The sequence below is a fragment of the Dreissena polymorpha genome, chromosome 10, assembly GCF_020536995.1.
Source record: "Dreissena polymorpha isolate Duluth1 chromosome 10, UMN_Dpol_1.0, whole genome shotgun sequence".
Classification (NCBI taxonomy): domain Eukaryota; kingdom Metazoa; phylum Mollusca; class Bivalvia; order Myida; family Dreissenidae; genus Dreissena; species Dreissena polymorpha.
The window spans coordinates 17,334,851-17,354,647 of NC_068364.1; the positions used below are offsets into that span (position 1 = coordinate 17,334,851).

General features: G+C 35.0%; 2 protein-coding genes across 2 annotated transcripts; both read left to right on the forward strand.

The window, feature by feature from the left end:
- The first annotated feature begins 1,842 nt into the window (after positions 1-1,842).
- Positions 1,843-3,770, forward strand: LOC127848052 (uncharacterized). Its single transcript, XM_052380336.1, has 2 exons — positions 1,843-2,038; positions 3,145-3,770. The coding sequence occupies exons 1-2, from the start codon at positions 1,843-1,845 to the stop codon at positions 3,768-3,770; spliced, it is 822 nt and encodes a 273-aa protein (XP_052236296.1).
- On the forward strand, positions 3,767-17,942 carry LOC127848053 (uncharacterized). Its single transcript, XM_052380338.1, has 5 exons — positions 3,767-3,965; positions 13,028-13,203; positions 13,531-13,685; positions 14,875-15,056; positions 15,282-17,942. The coding sequence occupies exons 1-5, from the start codon at positions 3,767-3,769 to the stop codon at positions 15,320-15,322; spliced, it is 753 nt and encodes a 250-aa protein (XP_052236298.1). The 3' UTR covers positions 15,323-17,942.
- Positions 17,943-19,797: the final 1,855 nt, after the last annotated feature.

Consider the following 19,797-nt stretch of genomic DNA (forward strand, 5'->3'; position numbering starts at 1 on the left):
GCATATGAGTTCGCAGTACGGGTTTCTTGCAAAGGGGCCGGGTATAGCCCAGGTTTTTATTGCTGCGAAATATTTGACGTGGGCGAGGTGAACTCGAGTAATAGCGATGATCGCCGATGCAACTTTATCAGAAAAAGCGACATCAGCGCAGTTAAGGTATACGCGTTTGCAATGATTTGGAAATTGTAAGTTATTGAGATGTTATACCGTCGACAATATAAAACCATGTTTCATAGTTTATTTTTTCAAAGTTTCCAAAGAAATTTTAAAAATTAAAATACTTCAAAACGTATGTTAAGGATATTTATTTCAATATAAAATATTGATCGATTTGGTTTGAATTAAAAGTTTCGTAACAAATCGAAATGCTTTCAAAATATTCACAAATAAGAAGCTTTTGATAAATATGTAGGCAGATGTACGTCATAAAATCGACTTGTCTTCACACAACGATGCATTAATAAACGTTTTAAAGAAAAAAATATCCCCATACAAATATCAAATAATTATACAATACATACATGTTTTAACCAATGTATGAAACGCATATGAACCCTCCCCGCACAAACATTAAGTTTATCGAAACAAACAAATATATCACGGTGTAAAGTGTGCACTGCTTATGCCAAAAATCAAATTCAAGGTAATACGCATTATTAAGAAGTATAAAAATCTCTGACGCAATCGATACATGTTAATTGAATAACGATGCGTGTTATTATCGGGTATTCGTGTTCGTTTAATGTAATTAAAATTGTTTACTACAGCAAGCGAAATTTTCGTATGGATTTAATGTCGTGATTTAACGAAAGAGACTTGAATGAAGTACACATAATATGTAATGATACAACTGTTTTATCATAAGCGGAATCTCTACAATGTTTGAATAATTTATTGCATGTATCTTCAGGGAGTGAGCAAATGCGCAACGGGTGAAAGATATGATCGTAACTCGGATCGGTGTGAGAAAAGAGGTACAGTTATTTAAAAAGAATGAATCCAATAGCAAAAAAACTTTGTTAAGGGCGATATTTGAGGGACAAAATATATTTCGTTCATTGAATTTATTTTACATTTAGACATGTCTCGCTGATCGCCTAAACGTTTATTACTATTCATTAACAACGCCAAAAGACGCCGAGTACCTGAGTACGACACAACAAAATATATGTCACATTTAAATGGTTAGTCATTTGCAAGATACAGTAAAAACTGAAATAAAGACATTGTTTCCCATACGTCTTCCCAGTCTTTGATACGCGACTTTTAAACCGTTCGTCGTATAGCCATGACCGTTTAGTTCCTACCAGGCATAGACCTGTCTTATCAAAGATCTAACGAACACAAAATTTACGATGAAAATAAATTTTATTTTCATAATAATAACATAATAAAGCAATAAGCAATAATACATATGTTATCTGTGAAAAAAAAAAGAATTAAATGTGTGTACAGTGTCGTCCCAGATTAGCCTGTGCAGACCGCACAGCTAATCACGTACGAAACTTTCCGCCTAAACTTAATTTTGCTAAGAAGAGACTTCCTTTCAACAGAAAATACAATAAAAGTGGAAAGTGTCCTCCCTGATAAGCTTGTGCGGACTGCACAGGCTAATATGGGACGACAATTTACGCACATTCATTAAACCCCCTTTTCACAGAGCACGGCCCATATTTATTGTCAATCCATTTCAAAAATAAAAGTAACATGAATGGTTGAAAACAAATATGTTGAATAACTGCAAGAAACTTTTCATGGGGACTGGTGCTCAGAGATATTTCTTTACAAATGATTGCCTTACTTAAATTTGTTACACGGTGTTTTTGGAAGTATGAAAAAACGATGAATCGAATGTACATTCTTGATTTAGAATGTCCACCAGTGAAGAATTTTAAAGACGGTGTCATATTTGGGAACAGTTTCGAACTTGGCTCACGGCTCATGGTGCGATGTAACCCGGGGTTCACTGAGAAAAACGGTCAGAAAACAATGCTTTGTACGAACGGGAACTGGAACTTTACGCCGGAGTGTGTCACTAGTAAGTCAACTACGACGCCAACAACGTTAACCCTTTGCATGCTGGGAAATTTGTCGTCTGCTAAACTGTCGTCTGCTTAATTTCTAAAATTAGCATTCTCTTCGATTTGTTTTCAAAGAATACTATCAGAATAGCAAACTATTTGGATCCTGATGAGACGCCACGTTCTGTGGCTTCTCATCTGGATCCAAACTGTTTGCAAAGGCCTTCAAAATTCGGTTCAGCACTGAAAGAGTTAAAGAAATCAAGCATAGATATTTTACATAAAGGTTACTTATGTATCTTTGTATGGGCCTCATTTCGGCATCCGATAAGGGTATGCGAATTAGTTTTGGGTATATTTGGGGTTTCAAGATGTATCCAACAGGGGACACAAAGTTCAATTCGATTTTTTATGGATCCAATATAAATTTATACATACGTTCAACATGTGACATCGTTATGCTCAAATTGGTCTTATGAGGGCACACAGAAATGGGAACTACCGGAGGTGAAAGCTTGGGTGCAACCTCTTGAGGTGCAGCGCGATTTTAAACGGGTCCCATATATGATAAAACATGGGTCTAACATAGAACACATATGTGCGCAGCATGGGTAAACCAAGATGGGACCTTTCTGAGATGTCCAGTTGGGTTCCATCGTTTGGAGCATTACACAATAGCGTACGACTCTCATATTGGCTGCTTGTGGGACACATTGTGTTAGAGGCCGTTATTTGATGGTTTTGACATCTGTCAGCCCTAATTGTCTTTGGCGTCTGAACTTTCTTGCCCTTGTCCTCCATAACTGATGATTTTCTCGAAATAACTTCAACATAATGAATAACCCTCAGTGTTATATACATGTACAAATGTAACATCTTTCTGTTCGTTTAATTGTTGTCGCTGCCGAAAGTGTTCAGACCAAATGAATCTTCTCACACCTGTTCATCGATAGAATTAAATCCAAAGATGGTCCTTACATCTTTTGAAATGTTTTAAAACTTTTAAAGATAAAACAACACATGCAACTCATCTTTTTTCTTAGAGACGTATGTAAACATATTATTTTAATTCTAAGTAAATCTTATCATCAAATTACGTCAAATTAATTGTGTTTTTTTTAAGATCCCCTACTAAAAACTGCCACCACAACTACTGCCACCACCACCAACACGACCACGTTGGTTCCTGTAAGCTGGGACACCACGCATGCGCTGACCATCTCCACCACCACCTCTACTCCCACAACCGCAGACAGGGCGATAACACCAGTCTCTACTACCACTGCCATCACCTCTACTCCCACAATCACAGACACGACAATCACACCAGACCCTGCTATCGCTGCCACTACCACTACTCGGACAACCACAGACACGGCGATTACTCCAAACCCCACTACCACTGCCACAACCTCTACTCCTAAAACCACACACATGGCGATAGCACCAGTCCCTACTACAACTGCCTCCATCACTACTCAGACAACAACAGACACGGAGATCACACCAGCCCCTACTTTGGCTGCAACCACCACTACTTCCCCACAACCACAGAGACAACGATCACACCACACCCTACTTTCGCTGCAACCACCACTACTTCCCCAACAACCACAGAGACAACGATCACACCACACCATACTTTCGCTGCAACCACCACTACTTCCCCCACAACCACAAAGACGACGATCACACCAGTCCCTACTATCTCTGCCACTACCACTACTCAGCCAACTACAGACACGATGATCACACCAGCCCCTAATGTTCCTGCCATCGCCAGTACTCCCACGTTCACAGACACGGAGATCAAACCATCCCAAACTATCGCTGCCAACACCACTACTCCCCCCACAATCTCAGAGACATTAACGTTACCTCCGGTCAGTGTGATTGCCACAGAAGTGCCGCCCGTTAAATCCACGCCCAAACTGGCAAACATCGGTAATACAATTCTTTGGATATCTGTTTAGTTATATATATATATATATATATATATATATATATATATATATATTGGTGCAAGTAGGAACCATGTATAAAGTATAATAATGGTACCTTTATGCACAAATGGGGCGATATATAAGGAATCCAACACGAATTTGCGTATAAAGTCAATGGTATGCAGCATTAAGCGTCTCTTAAAACATTATAATACATAGTAGTATATATTTCATTTTAAATTTATCCCATGTTTATACCGACATTGACGGTATAGCACCTCATGGAATAAACTAGCCTGTATCCGTCCTTCTTGAATATACCTGTCGCGTGCACGGACTACATTTCATTCTACCACTGAATGATTTTCAAATCTCTAGAGTCGAGAAAACCTTTGCTTTAAAATTATACGACCTTCAATCTTTAGTTCTAGTTAAGGGACATAATTTTTCGCCATCCGTATAATGAATCAGCTGATTGATTGCGTCATAAAATTACATACTTATTGCGTCACTTTCCAAAAATATGTGATGTCATCTTTTGGTGTACACGAAACTAGTATGCGATGTCTGGGAATAAAAGATTGAAGACGTGCATTTTTTCGTGTAAATTTATACTGGAAGTAATTATGAAAAAGTGTATATTCTATGGACTACTTACATGTACCTCGGATGGAACTGGTGAGACGAATAATTTAGATCTACATGTAGATCTAGCTTATTCGTGTTATTGATGTTCAGAATGTGCGTGCCTATTTGGATGTGAAATTGTGTGTGTAGAACATATTGAAGCCTTTTGAAGGCTGTGTATTTTGGTTCAGTAGTCTATTCGAATTGTTTTGCTTTTGGATTTAAGGTAACGTAAGGGTATTTTCTTTGATGAATAAACTTTTCTATAACCCTTTTGCAACGCGTGTTTCAAAGTTTAATAGAATTATGACGGATTATCTTGTGTTGGGTCACAAACTACAGGATGTGAAGACTAGATCTAGAGGCCATCAAAATCTGCAGCGTCCATGAAAAAATAAGGCGAGTATAGTTTTTTTTATAATTTATGTTTAGAACGACTCTGTGTGTAAATCTACATGCACATGTATGTTGACATAGACATCATTTTGCCAGGAGCAATCGCCGCCATATTGGATGTTGATCTTTTTTTATTGGAAAATTTTTTTAATTATATTAAAGTAAAATCGTCTTTTGGCGGTCGTAATGTGTTACAATTTGCATGCTGCGTTAAATTGGATCGAGGCATATGGTGATATTTTTCTAGTTCTAAAGTTTTTGTGTGGAATTTTTTAAGACTATTTTGCGTACCAGGACAAATACATTCTATATCACTACGCATGGTTACATTCGTTAGATTTTAAGCGCTTTTAAGAATGAATTAAAATTATTGTTAAGGTTATTAGATCTATTTATGTTAAATGTCACGTTGAAAAAAAATCAAATGGGATAAATAGAATACTAGGATTAATAGCGTTGAATACAGAGAAGTTTATGTTGCTCGGCTCGAACACCGAAAGCGCTCGCCAAGGCTCGCGCTCCCGGCGTTCTAAGCCTTGCAACATAAACTTCACTGTATTCAACGCTAACCTTGTATTCACTATATGTTAATCGTCCGAAAAAAACAATAAAAATGAAATAATTATGCCCACATTATTCTTTCTAATCGGTACAAACTATGCAAGTTTTACAGCAATGTTCGTTTCTTCGATAATCCGTTTAAAGTAAACCATTTTTTCAATTTCACCTTTCTATTAAATTGGCTTTTCACATTTCCACTAGCGCATATTGAATGGTTACGGCTTGTCTGGTGTCAATCTTTTAAGAAACTAGAACCACTATTTAGTCGGGGCCCTTGCTACACTTTGGGGGATTGGGGCCGAGGTCCTTAGAGGGGGAATTTCGCGTCGGTTTGGGCGAAAAGGGGAATTTTAGAAAAAAAATTCACCAACCATTCAACACTTAAAATTACTATGTTTTAATGTTATTTACATAAATATACATTTAATCAAAGGTTAATAGCACGGTACCAGCTGGTAACAAAGATGGAAAAAAAGAATATATATCTATCTTTTTTTTGGAGGGTGGGATTTAAAGCTGAAATAGGGGAAAAAGTATACTATTTTAAGGGGGGAATGGGGTCGAAATTCGGCCCAAAAAACGGCCAAAACGAGGGCCCTGTAAGTATTTACTACCACACATTCTGTGACAGAATCTTTACGAAATAATTTATCATTTTTTATGTTTGATGTTGTTGATTGTTAATTAAGATGTTAATAAAACCGATGTCTGCTGAGTTCCTGGGCTTTCTGGAAGTTTGCTTTTAAATATTTTGTAATAGACAAATATGTTGGTATAAACAAATTACCAAGTATATATTTTTAATACAGATTAGTGCATTTGCTCACAAATGGAATTAAACACATTAACACACACCAAGATTTCCTAAGCCAAGATATGTGTTTTCAACACTCGACTATCGAGAGAATGGTTCGTCTGGATAAATTTATGTGTCACTTTCCACGTTTCAAAGTTAATTGACATTTATATTGTCTTACACTTGTCTTACACTATCCACATTTTTTTATTTCCGCAGATGCATGTGTCATGTGTCAGTTCTTGCCACCACGTAAGGCATAGACAAAAATGTTGCATCAATGATATGTATGACATAACTTGGTAGATCAGTACTAAGTAAAGTTCAGTACCCTTTTCAGCATGAGGTTGTGTAATGTAATAACCCAATTTAAATGACCTATTCATACCGTATACATGTATGAAACGTGGCAAGTGAAACAATAATTTATCTAGACAATTTCCCTCATAGATTTACTGAAAATTCAAGCCCCGGGCTTAAATGTCAATTCTTGTTTACATTTTATGTTAAATTTGCTCAATTCTTCCTGTTTAGTTTTCGCATTTCACCATGTATATAACTTATGAATAAATTTATGATAGATTATATGTATTTGTAATATTTCAGTAATTGTTTGAAACAAAAGAAAGAAATGGAAATATAGCGCTTTTCAAGAAACTGTCAAGTATTAAACAAACTATTGCAAAATCGCTATTGTTAATTATTAGAACCAAAACATATTTATCGGATGAGGGGTATTAATTTTGTGGTTTAAAACGTTTTTCAAAATTGTTTAATGGTGTATATGCACATCAAACACATGAATATCGGCAGCTATTCAACATACACTATACATAGTCAATACAAATCTATTTCATTATTCAAAGGCCAACAAACCATTATGAAATACTGTTTCTTCTTTTCTATTATATTTGTGTTGCACGAACAGGCGATTGACAGCAAAGTTATTGTAACTCGATAGGTTTTTACTAGGGATGGCAAACCAAAGCAAATCCGTCACCGGTTAACCTGTTTCGATATTGGAGCGGTTAACCGGTTAACCGACTGTCTTTGTACCACATAAAAAAACATCCGAAAACGTATACGTTTACAAAGACCTATAAAATATGTATTTTATAGGTCTTTGACGCTTATAAACAATTACATGTATATGCAAATATACTCTGTCTTGTTGATTGTCTTGCAGCCTAATTACTTGTGCGTTGTGAGAAATCCAGGCATGTTCGTACAGTGTCGTCCAAGATTAGCCTGTGCAGTCCGTAAAGGCTAATCAGGGACGAAATTTCAACATACACTGGATTTTCGTTAAGCAGATACTTTTCTTTGATTTTCGTTTGTAAATTGTGTCCTTGTTTTTTTTTACCGGAGCTCTGTAGCACCGATGTTCAAATCTAGCTATTAAAGGCTTTTAATGACAACTTCAAATAATGTAAACATCTGCGAACATGTCCCTTTTTAAATTACACAATAGTATGATATTGATCACAGGGGTATGATGCAATTGTGGTTATAATAATACTGAAATGCATTGACATGCCACTGATGCTGGTACTGCTGCTGATGTTGGTACTGCTGCTAATGATGATGATATTGATAATCATGACACTGCTGAAATTGATGATAATTAGGAAAAGGAAAATGAGAACTATCATGATGATATATAAATGCAACTTATTTTTATTTATAATAGTTGACTTTCGAAGTTGCGATAACACCAAAGTGCAGTGCTATACTTAATTATGGGTTTGGCTATATTCGAGTACACAAACGTACTGAGTAATACTGGATCAGTGGGTCTTTTTCGACGTATGTAGCTTCAGACCAATTAACGCCAATGAGACCACGAGACCTTGCGTGACTGCGCAGGCTGCTCTGGAGCAACGCTGGCCGCATATAGCATAGGGCCCATTATCATATGACGCCGTTCAATTAGGATTGTTAGGGGAACGATTACTTTTGAATGCACGTATTGCCTTATGGCGCACCAAAAGGGTCGAAACTTTAACTTCTGCTGCTGTAAAAAAAAAATGCTGCTCGAGCAGCATTTAAATGCTGCTCGAGCAGCAAATTACTGCTCGTGCAGCATTTAGATGCTGCTCGGGCAGCAATTTGCTGCTCGAGCAGCATTTTTTCTGCTGCAGCAGAAAAATCTTGCTCGACAAGCATTTATTTTTAGATTATGGCATCAGCCAATCAGAATCAGATTACACATAGGCATAAATCATGTAACGTTTGAGCAATTGATCAACCACATTTGCATGTTCCTACATGACTGCTCGAGCAGTAATTTGCTGCTCGAGCAGCATTTAAATGCTGCTCGAGCAGCATTTTTTTCTGCTGCAGCAGAAGTTAAAGTTTCGACCCCTTTGGTGCGCCATATTGCCTTACATGAAAAGAGAATGAGTCACGTTATGACAAGTCACATTACATTAAATATACGCATTATTTATTATAAAATCACTGGTCCGAACATTTAAGTTTTCCCAACAGGGTTTCGTGTTTTGGAAACGCGTAAACATTCTTAAAAGCGTGGTATTTGAAATTCTGCGTTAGTCCGTTTGTTATGGCATACTACATGAAACGTGATTTTGATCAAGGGATAATAGATAATAAATGAAGCGTGTTTATCTAAATGGGATAATATATGATGCTTGTTATGATTTAGACTCAATCGAGCACATTGAAGGATGTCATTATTTTGTTGTACGGGAGTTTGGTTAGCTGCGTCAAGTTAATTTTCTTAGCAACGCCGTGTTTAATATGACATCCTTACTACATATACAAAATTATATAACCAGACATAACAATATAACAAAACGTTTAAATAGTTACTGATGAACTTCAATAGTTTCTATTAAGAGTTCCAGTGCTCACATAAACATAAACAAACGGTGGGACGGACATATCCGAAAATTACTATTCAAGATTACTATCACCTTTAAGTCAATCACTACATTAATTCTGTTGTAGTCTATTTATGTTTCTCATACAGATGAAAACTATCACTGATGTGTGCTGATTGAAAAGGAAAAGGTGCTAACGATTTGTGCATTTATTGCGTTCAACAAACAAATGCGTTTTCTGCAAGAGTAACCGAATATTAATTTTGTAATCGGTTAACCTTCTCAAGAAACGGATAACCGGTTAACCGATTAACTGTTGCCATCCCTAGTTTTAACACATTGATTCTCAAAAAAAATGTTCACTGTAACAATAACTGCTAATATTGACGATTTGTTTTACGGCTTTTATCTCATAGAACAAGTGTTGCGCTTCTAATTAAACGCGCATTAAATAAATGTAAAAGACTCTGCCAAGCGTGTCAAGTTCATGAATATTAAAGCGATGAATTATTTAGAATTATAACACTCAATATTTGTTCAGCCTCCATGAAAGCAACTTAACATTAACCTGTTATGATACACAAAGCACAATGTTTTGAAGTAAAACATATCATTGAAAGTATATGTATTTTAAGGATAAGTCGGCATCGATGGTCGGTGTGTTAAGTAGCTTCGAAAAAAATCATGAATACAATCTTAAGGCTATCAATAATAATTAGCATCGAGCATTGAAATGGAATTTCGAATGTTCAATGCATTTGTGTTTTGTTTTGCATTTTCTATTTGTCGTTTTCAACAACCTCTGGATCTTTTCACGCTTTGGTAAACTGACAAAATAAAAATAAAAGTTGTTTCAGATTCGCAAATTTTCGTTTTAGTTATGATATTTGTGAGGAAACAGTAATACTGAACATTTACCATGGTCTAATATAGCCGGTATATGCAGCTTTTGCGGGCTACTTTTTTTTCCTTTCCTTAATTTTATTTTTGATTTTTTACTGGAGCTTTTGAGATCCAATGTTTACATTAATCAATATAAAGCATGTAATGACAAACTTCAAAACATTCCAAAATCAGTGAAAAGGCCCTTTTAAAGTAAACATTCTTCATATTTGGCGAAAGACGACCGGAAAATAAATGCAGTCTCTAAAATAATAACATAAGGTCTTGAGCAGAATGTGCACGTGATAGCTCGTTCAAAAGCAGGGGTTACCGACGTTCTACAAAGGGGTTCTACATGTCATTTATACATGCGATTGAGTCTTAAGTAATTGCAACAGCCGCGCCATCGACAGTCTTTGCGAGTGACGGTAAAGTACTCTTGAACAACATAGCGCCTATTAAGCGGGATGGTTTCTGTAGATTAACGAATATATTCAAATACAATTAAACGATAATTGTCTCTGTAACGGGTTTTGCAACAGTGAAATAACAGAGTTAATAAGTGATTGTTTAACACTGAAATGTATAACATAAAGAGGCTTTATACGATTTTAATGACGCACGCTCACGCTGAGAACAACATAATATAAATTACGAATATGCTCGAGGAAAATATTGTTTTAAAGAAACAACACATTTTGACGTGCCATTGTAGGACATGGCTTTGCATAAACGTATATACGCCATTAATGAGCCTGTTTCAAGTAGCTTTATTCCTTGCCCGTTGCTTTCAAAACTTGCTTTGAAATGTTGATGAGTGATAGGGTATTTACCGCTTAATCGGCTTTTTATATTAAACAAAACACATTACAGAACTTGTATAAGAAAACAAGAAAAGACAAACAACCACATTATTGTTGCATGCACCATAATAAAATTGTTGGCTTGATTGCATACAGAGAAATGTATATGTAGCTCTAACGAAAACAGTTGGTCATCTTTCTTTTCATACACAGTTTCCATTGGTCGCATTAAAACATTATTCAAATAACGCAAAAGATTATGGGATTTTACCACCGGTGTATACATTTCATATGCACATATAGTCATATACATGTTTTTACTTAAACACGAAAAAAAGTATTAGCTCTTTATGGCATGAACTGTTCCGTGCAGGATTTATTGACGTGCGTTGCTCCAACGTGTGTCGTCGTGTGTCATTTGTTGCCCTCGTCAACAATATGCTTCGAACAATATCTCGTTAACTGCTAGACAGATTTTAATAAGAACTTCACAGTAATGATTATTGAGTAATCATTTCAGCTTATTTTTTAACATTGTTTGTATTAAGTATGAGCATTCTTTTATTATAAAAAAAACTTCTTTATTGACATAAACATATGCACAGAATATTTGAGATTGTCCCATGCTTTCACATATCTTATGTTCAATAAATTTCGACTGTATTACAAAATTCACATCAATTTGTATTAAGTATGAGCATTCTTTTATTATAAAAGAAAACTCCGTTATTGACATAAATAATGTCCAAGTTAAATTCTTACTGCAGGATTCGATCCTTTGCGGCGTTGCGGGCTCCGTTACTAAAGAGAGTATATACGGTTTTAAAGTCAAACGTTCTCAAAAATAAAACAGTACATGAATTATAACGTGGAATGTTAAATGAAATATATAACGTATCCCATAATACAATCATTAATCTGATATTATTTATTTTATAGTCGGATAAAAAATATACACATACGTGTGGAGATTTTCCAATTTTGTACATGTCTACGTACACGAATGGAAGTTAGACTCACAGGTGGTTAGCGTGTGGCTATAATATTAATTAGTGAAAACATTATTTTGAATGATAAATAATCATACTATAACGAAAATTGAACTTTTCTGAAAAAAATCAATATAAATTATATATATAATAAGGTATTCAACTCGAAATCACCCGAAAACTGGGTGCATCGCTTTGAACAGCCATTACTTCATAAATTTTGCAGCGATTTTCACGATCTTGGTCTTATTCAACGCAGAAATGAATTTCCTTTCTGGAAATGTATATGTCTTGCAATATTTTTACAAATACTGGGTCAACTTTTAAGAAATAACACGATACACAACTCGCGTGACTCACTTAGCATTGATCAGACAGTATTAATGACTGAAATCTTCACGGAGTAAAGAGCATTTTCCCTGCAAAGTTCACGGATCTCGATACCATAATTCAATAAAACGTATGAAAAACCATTCATACCGTGCCTGCCGTTGCATTATGCATCAAAACTAGCTGTTTGCGCCGTTTGAAACCTTTGTTTACATACATTTCAACTAACTGACATTTTAAACACACGAGTGATTTCATTGGTCCAATGCGAAGGTGTGTATTTACAACTGGAGATTACATTCATGAATACTGTCTGAAAGTTGTCAAGAACATGTAGGTTTAGCGAATTGTGTATCGTGTTATTTCTTAAAATTTGACCCAGAATGTTAAGAAATATCACCAGATATATACATTTCCAGAAAGTAAATTCATTTATGCGTTGAATAAGACCGGGTTCATGACAATCGCTGCAAAATTGATGAAGTAATGGCTGTTCAAAGCGATGCATCCCGTTTTCGGGTGATTTCGAGTTGGATACCTTGTTATATATATATTTGATAGTGATTTTTTTTCAGAAAGTTTCATTTTCGTTATAATATGATAATGTATCATTCAAAATGATGTTTTCACTAATTAATATCATAGCCACACGCAAACCACCTGTGGTTAGACTGCACACATGGCAATTAGTGCAAATTGTATACAACTCTAATTTCGGTGATGTTTTAGTGCATCATGTTCTTAATTGTATTCAAGTTTTATTTATCAATGTGTTATCGGTTTGATACGTTAAATATTTTTAATAATCAATTTAAATTCTTTTTTTCTGCATTTAGAATGGCTTACCAAGTTCCGCGGAATCCCTGGAATAGGTGTGAACCCAGTAGATGCCTGGTTGAACGAAACTGGCACCACGTCTGACCCTACATGTCGCGACACGCGATCTCCCTCGTGTGACAAACATTACAGAGATCCATTAGTTGATAATTGGGCTGCAATTAGGCTTACAGAGGTAATGTGACGATGTTAGACGCAAACTCCACGAAGCGACGACCTCTGCTATCTTAATTATTAAGTGTCATTTTATTAATGGTTACAGTCAAAACCTGTCAATGTTATAAAATCATCTAAGACATACAGAAAATGGCGAATTATTTAATTCGTCAATCATCAGGTTGTATGAAAGGGTAGGAGAGAATATGTATCTCTCTATTTTTCCTCTTTTTCATGTGTTCACATTTACAAACTATACCGGTATGTGGCTTTACAACAAAAAGGTAGTGCCGATGGACGTTAACATAACAATAAGTACAAACGATGTCAATTTCTTTGCATTTAGGTGAAGATAGTCTTTTACAAAGACGAATTAGAGAAGCTCATTACATTTAGCGGCGTTGGTAGCTCTATCTCAAACTGGTTCCACATAAACAGAGTACTGGCTTCATCGTGGACTACATTGGTCGGCCGAACATATGGATACTTTTCCCTTGAGGGGTAAGTTTTTTAAATGTCCAGAAGCATGAACATTTTACATGGATATTTATATTTTTATCTCCTTTTAGTTTTTTTCAACATAGAAGTTATGTGTGTGATAATGCTGAATCCTCACAAGGTTTTGATGTACCGATGTTTCTGTTATATGAAGTTCGGACGAAAAAAAACTGTTTTTGTTTAACGCAAGTATGCAAACAACATTCAATTATTAATCATTTGCAACTGTAAGACCTTATATCAAATATGTAGATTTATTGAATGCTTTTAGGTGTTTTATGATATCAGTGATTTATGAGTGATGATTCACTTTTTAAAAAGAGAAAAAAAACTGGGTAAGTTATCAATATTATTATTTATTATTACCTGATGTCTTATATAAATGATAATTAATTATTTTTTGCTATTTCCTCGTCGAAAAAGAAATTTGCAATGTTTTAAACTGTTACCGGTGAATATCGAACTGTTGACCGGTCAACAGTTTGAACTGTTGCCCGCTGGAATAATGACGTCATTAACATTTCGTCGAAAAAATGACGTCATTTTACAGTTAAACAGTCAAAATTATTTATTTTATCGATTACTTTTGTGTGTTAATAAAAAATTAGTTTGCTGTTATTTCTATGTTGGAAATTTGATCAGGTAATAAAACACTTTTTTCATGGATGCTTGGTGAACAGTCAAAACGGTTGTCCCTCGGTATCAGGGCTGACATTTGAAACTGATAGGCCTCGGGCAACAGTACCAAAGTCATCCCTGAAACCTTGGGAAACAGTTTTGACTGTTCACCGCGCATCCATGAAATAAGTGTATAATGTTTTACTGTCAACTTACGTCGTTGTTGACGTCATGACGTCGGAATTCCGTTGAAGTTATCAAGTTTAGCGTTAAACAAAATGAGTAATAGGTAGAAACACATTAAATAAAAAAATGTCGAGTTTTTGGTTGATAACCGACTTAAATTCATTCGTGATCATCGGAAATGAATATTTTCCTGGTAGTTGCGCAATTCATAATACATATTACTATGTGCGGTCAGTCGATACACTATGAAGATGTTCTGCTAAGAACTAATTTAACAATATATAAACATTAGAATAAAAAAATCGTTGTCTATTTGCAGATGGATAACTATAAAGCAAATATGATTTATTTAATAAATCAAAACAGTCAATCATTTATTTGTCCACAGAGATGCCGGTAATGGTCAACGGTTCTTCACGGCATCACCTTACCAAGGCTGTACGAAAGACAGAATATTCACACTTGTTATCACTAAACAGGTTGCCTCTTGCGCCTTTGATCGACACTCTTCGTACCCGCAGTTTCTGTTTGTTACTGGAGATGGCTGGGGCTACCCTGAGAACATGACAGGTAGTCAATCTCATTTTCAAAAACAGTGGCATGTCACTAATTGGTATTGTCTGTTCTTATACGGCTCTTATTAATAGATCTAAATGCATACACATCCTGTAAACACAATAGCGCGATTTAATCAGAGTTGTATACGATGATATTGGAAAGTAATTTCCATAATAGATTGTTTGGAATTTAACAAAAAATATTTCAGTTCCATGTAGAAAATGTATTATTTTCCAGGGATTGCGTTAGCAGATTCGTTTGCTATTTTAATAAAGTAGGCGCATTCCGGATCTGTGTGGCTGGTGGTGACATCGATTTATATGTGTTCCTTTGATATAATCCTGTATAAGACACGGTGTTTATAGATTGTCTGTATTACCCTATCAAAATGTTAAACTATGTTCATTATATTTGTGAGTAAGTCTAACTGAATTTGCACCTAATTTTCCGCTGTGATTTGAATTGTTTAATTTAACTAAATGTTAAAATAACACAACCTTTTGCGTAAATAAGGTACAATATGTCCTAACAAAATTCTTGTGTAGACCACATTTGGTAACTTATCTTAATCATTATATGTGCGTTACTTTATAGATTGGTAAATTAATATGTGTGCATTTTTAACGAATGTTTGTCGCTCTATTTTCGTTAAGTAGTTTTTGTTTCAAGTTTGAAAAATTTAACTCTGTTGCACAGGTCTCTTTTCTACCATTGAGTAATTCAATGGTAATTCAATTAAAAGCGTTTAACATCCCTTTTATTATCCCCGCCGAAAAAAAATTCGGAGGGGATATAGTAATTGGTCCTGTCCGTCTGTCCGTCCGGCTGAAACTTTGTCCGGAGCATAACTCCAAATCTATTCAATGGATTTACTTTAAACTTAGAATATAAACAGATGGCAACTAGGAGAAGTGCATTATCATAATCATTATATGTGCGTTACTTTATAGATTGGTAAATTAATATGTGTGCATTTTTAACGAATGTTTGTCGCTCTATTTTCGTTAAGTAGTTTTTGTGTCAAGTTTGAAATATTTAACTCTGTTGCACAGGTCTCTTTTCTACCATTGAGTTATTCAATGGTAATTCAATTAAAAGCGTTTAACATCCTTTTTATTATCCCCGCCGAAAAAATTCTCGGAGGGGATATAGTAACTGGTCCTGTCCGTCCGTCTGTCCGTCCGGCTGAAACTTTGTCCGGAGCAAACTCCAAATCTATTTAATGGATTTACTTTAAACTTAGGATATAAACAAATGGCAACTAGGAGAAGTGCAGTGACCAAGAACCATAACTCTATCTACCTTAGTTTTTGAATTATCTATCCTTTTATATAACTTTAAAGTAAATTTTTGTCCGGAGTATAACTCAAAATATACTAAAGGGATTTACTTGAGACTTGAAATATAAACAGATGGCAACTAGGAGAAGTGCAGTGACCAAGAACCACAACTCTATCTACCTTAGTTTTAGAATTATCTCCCCTTTTATTTGATTTTAAAGTAAATTTTTGTCCGGAGCATAACTCTAAATCTACTAAAGAGATTTACTTGAAACTTGAAATATAAACAAATGGCAACGAGGAAAAGTGCAGTGACCAAGAACCACAACTCTATCTACCATTGTTTTTTAATTATCTTCCCTTTAATACAATTTTAAAGTAAATTTTTGTCCGGAGCAGAACTCTAAATCTACTGAACGGATTTACTTGAAACTTGAAATATAATTAGATGGCAACTAGGAGAAGTGCAGTGACCAAGAACCATAACTATATCTACCTTAGTTTTTTAATTATCTCCCCCTTTATTTAATTTTAACGTAAATTTTTGTCCGGAGCATAACTCTAAATCTACTGAAGGGATTTACTTGAAACTTGAAATATAAACAGATGGCAAGTAGGAAAAAGTGCAGTGACTAAGAAGCAGAACTCTATCTACCTTAATTTTTGAATTATCTCCCCTTTTATATAACTTTAAAGTAAATTTTGTCCGGAGCATAACTCTAAATCTACTAAAGGGATTTACTTGAAACTTGAAATATAAACATATGGCAACTAGGAGAAGTGCAGTGACCAAGAACCATTACTCTATCTACCTTAGTTTTTGAATTATCTACCCTTTTATATAATTTTAAAGTAAATTTTTGTCCGGATTTACTTGAAACTTCAAACGTAAACAGATGGCAAGTAGGAGAAGTGCAGTGACTAAGAACCATAACTCTATCTACCTTAGTGTTTGAATTATATTGCTTTATTTAATTTCAAAGTAAATTTTTGTCCGGAGCATAATGAATTATCTCCCTTTATTTGTTTTTACAAATATTATTCTACGCTCTAAAACAAATGTTGTCATACAAGCAAACACATTTCGGCGGGGATTTGGCACTACTGTGACAAGCTCTTGTAAGTGTTTAATTTGAGTTGCAATGCTATGAGGTCAAATTTTATTTAAACTTATATGTATCATGAATATTGCTGGGCCAAGTGTGAGGTTGAGTCCTCTACAACTGGTTAAAAACCCCAGTGCTTTGTATTGACCTTTCCAAGGCGGTGACCCCAGCTTTATTCTACTATGTGTATGTTGTTTCATATTGTGCCAAAATGGTTTTCCAAGAAACACTAGAGGGAGGTAAACGTCCATGCCGAAAGAAGAAAAGCTGGATGGACAATGTGAAACAGTATACATCATTCTCCATGCATTAATTGCTCTCAGCAGCACACAAAATACCTCACTAGATGAGGATTTTTGTATCGTCGTCACTTATTTCCCTAAAACGAACAGACCGGCCAAGGAAATCGTGATGAATTTTATAATGATCTTCATATGCACATGTTCAAATCATACCTCTGGGTGTCAAAAATGGCCCCGGAAGTTGTTTTCCTTATAAAGTTCCTTATATCGTCTTTTCTTAAATCCCATAAACCCTCAAAATATACTAATAGCAACAAAATTCAACACTAGATGTGGTCTGGAAACATAGATTGAACAAGATACACAAAGCTCTTTGTTTGCGGAACAATATATTAAACACATGTTCATGTACCAAGTTAGTGTTCGTATGTCATATTAATAGATATCGTTGCGGGAAATTAAAATGGAATAAAGTCCTCCACACACAAAAAACCTAGCATTTTGTATCTCTTTAAATCGATGTAACCATACCACATCTAGCGTTGAAATGTTGGCTATTGCAATAAGGAACACCACTTTTTATGTGATAACTTTATTTTTCCAAGATATTGTATGAACTATTCGTTGATTTTGCGCATTTACGTAAAGTAAAACTGTTAAGTTGACGGCAAATATAATTTGTATTAGGCAGCATGAAATGTCTTTTACGACGTTCGTTCAAATATCCCAAACATGGGATCAAATCTGGCTTCGCCTAAGGAGTGTTTGTTAAAAACAAAACTTTGAAGAATCGGACACCAGAATCGAAGATAAAACGAAGTACTTACAGAAAGTAAATAAAATAATGAAGTATCGAACAATATCGACAATATAAATAAACCCAATTTGTTTTGGGCAAACAATGTTCGGATGGTATTTATTGAAGGTTTACCGTGGCACACCAGGAATACGTGTAGAACCAACTGATTTATGGTTCCTATGTACCACATATAACGCTTCATTTCAGGTTAAGGTGCGCAACAATATTACATATAAGAAATAACTGACGTTTGGGTTACCTTAAATATAACACTGATAACGTATCCACAACTGTTCGATGGAAACAGTCTATTACTACCCATTTGATCATTAATCGTCGTACCCCTAGTATATGTTTTCGTCCGTCAATTGCATGTGGATCCTGAATGCCACGACAAGCTATTCAACGTCTTTTACCAAAAGGTGTTATTCACGTTTTTCTTTATGATTGCTGTTTGTCGGTGTTAACACTTATTTAGATTTTTTTTTATATTAATCAACATACGACAATAGCATATGGTTTGCTCGGTCGCATAACTGCTCAATACATACCTTATATCAATATACTCAATTGTTTCGTCATGCGATATAAGAGAAATAAAATGTCACATGGCCATGATATTAGTGGATGCTGATATGTCTGTTTTAATCTCTAATACATATGTTACACACTTGGAATAAAATATTTGAAAATGAAAACACATTTTTGGAGCAATTGTTTCGTTAATATTTTACTTTCTGTTCAGGGATTGATCGTGATAATTCGTTTGCAATTTACATCAGATTAAGACACGGACTTTCTTTCAATATGACACGAATCTGTAATAGAGCCTTGTTTATATTGTCTTTGCATTAGTAAACGCCTGTATATAATATGTTCACCACATGATTTAATCTTCAAACAACACGATACATGTATGCATATAAGTTTTGGATTAAAAACTTATCTCGTAGATTGACATTGTCGTGCATATTTGCTGACCCGGTTGCATATAATTTCGTAATACATATTAAAAAAGGACTTCACAGGGTCGGTTTTAAGTTGTAATTATTGGATTAGAATTTACTTGTTTTGGTATCATGTACGGGCATGAAGAACATCATTACATCGCTGTCTTCTTGAAAAGACTAACAGCCGATAATATTCCTGGCTAGCAGACTCAAATACCTATTGATGAATTAAAAATAAGTTATATATAGGTTACTCATATTTGTATATCCAAACGGTTACTTAGCATTATCACACTAAAACAAGGGTTTAAAATAAATACTATTACATATAAGATAAGACTTATAACAAAGAATACATTTTACTACGTGTGCACTC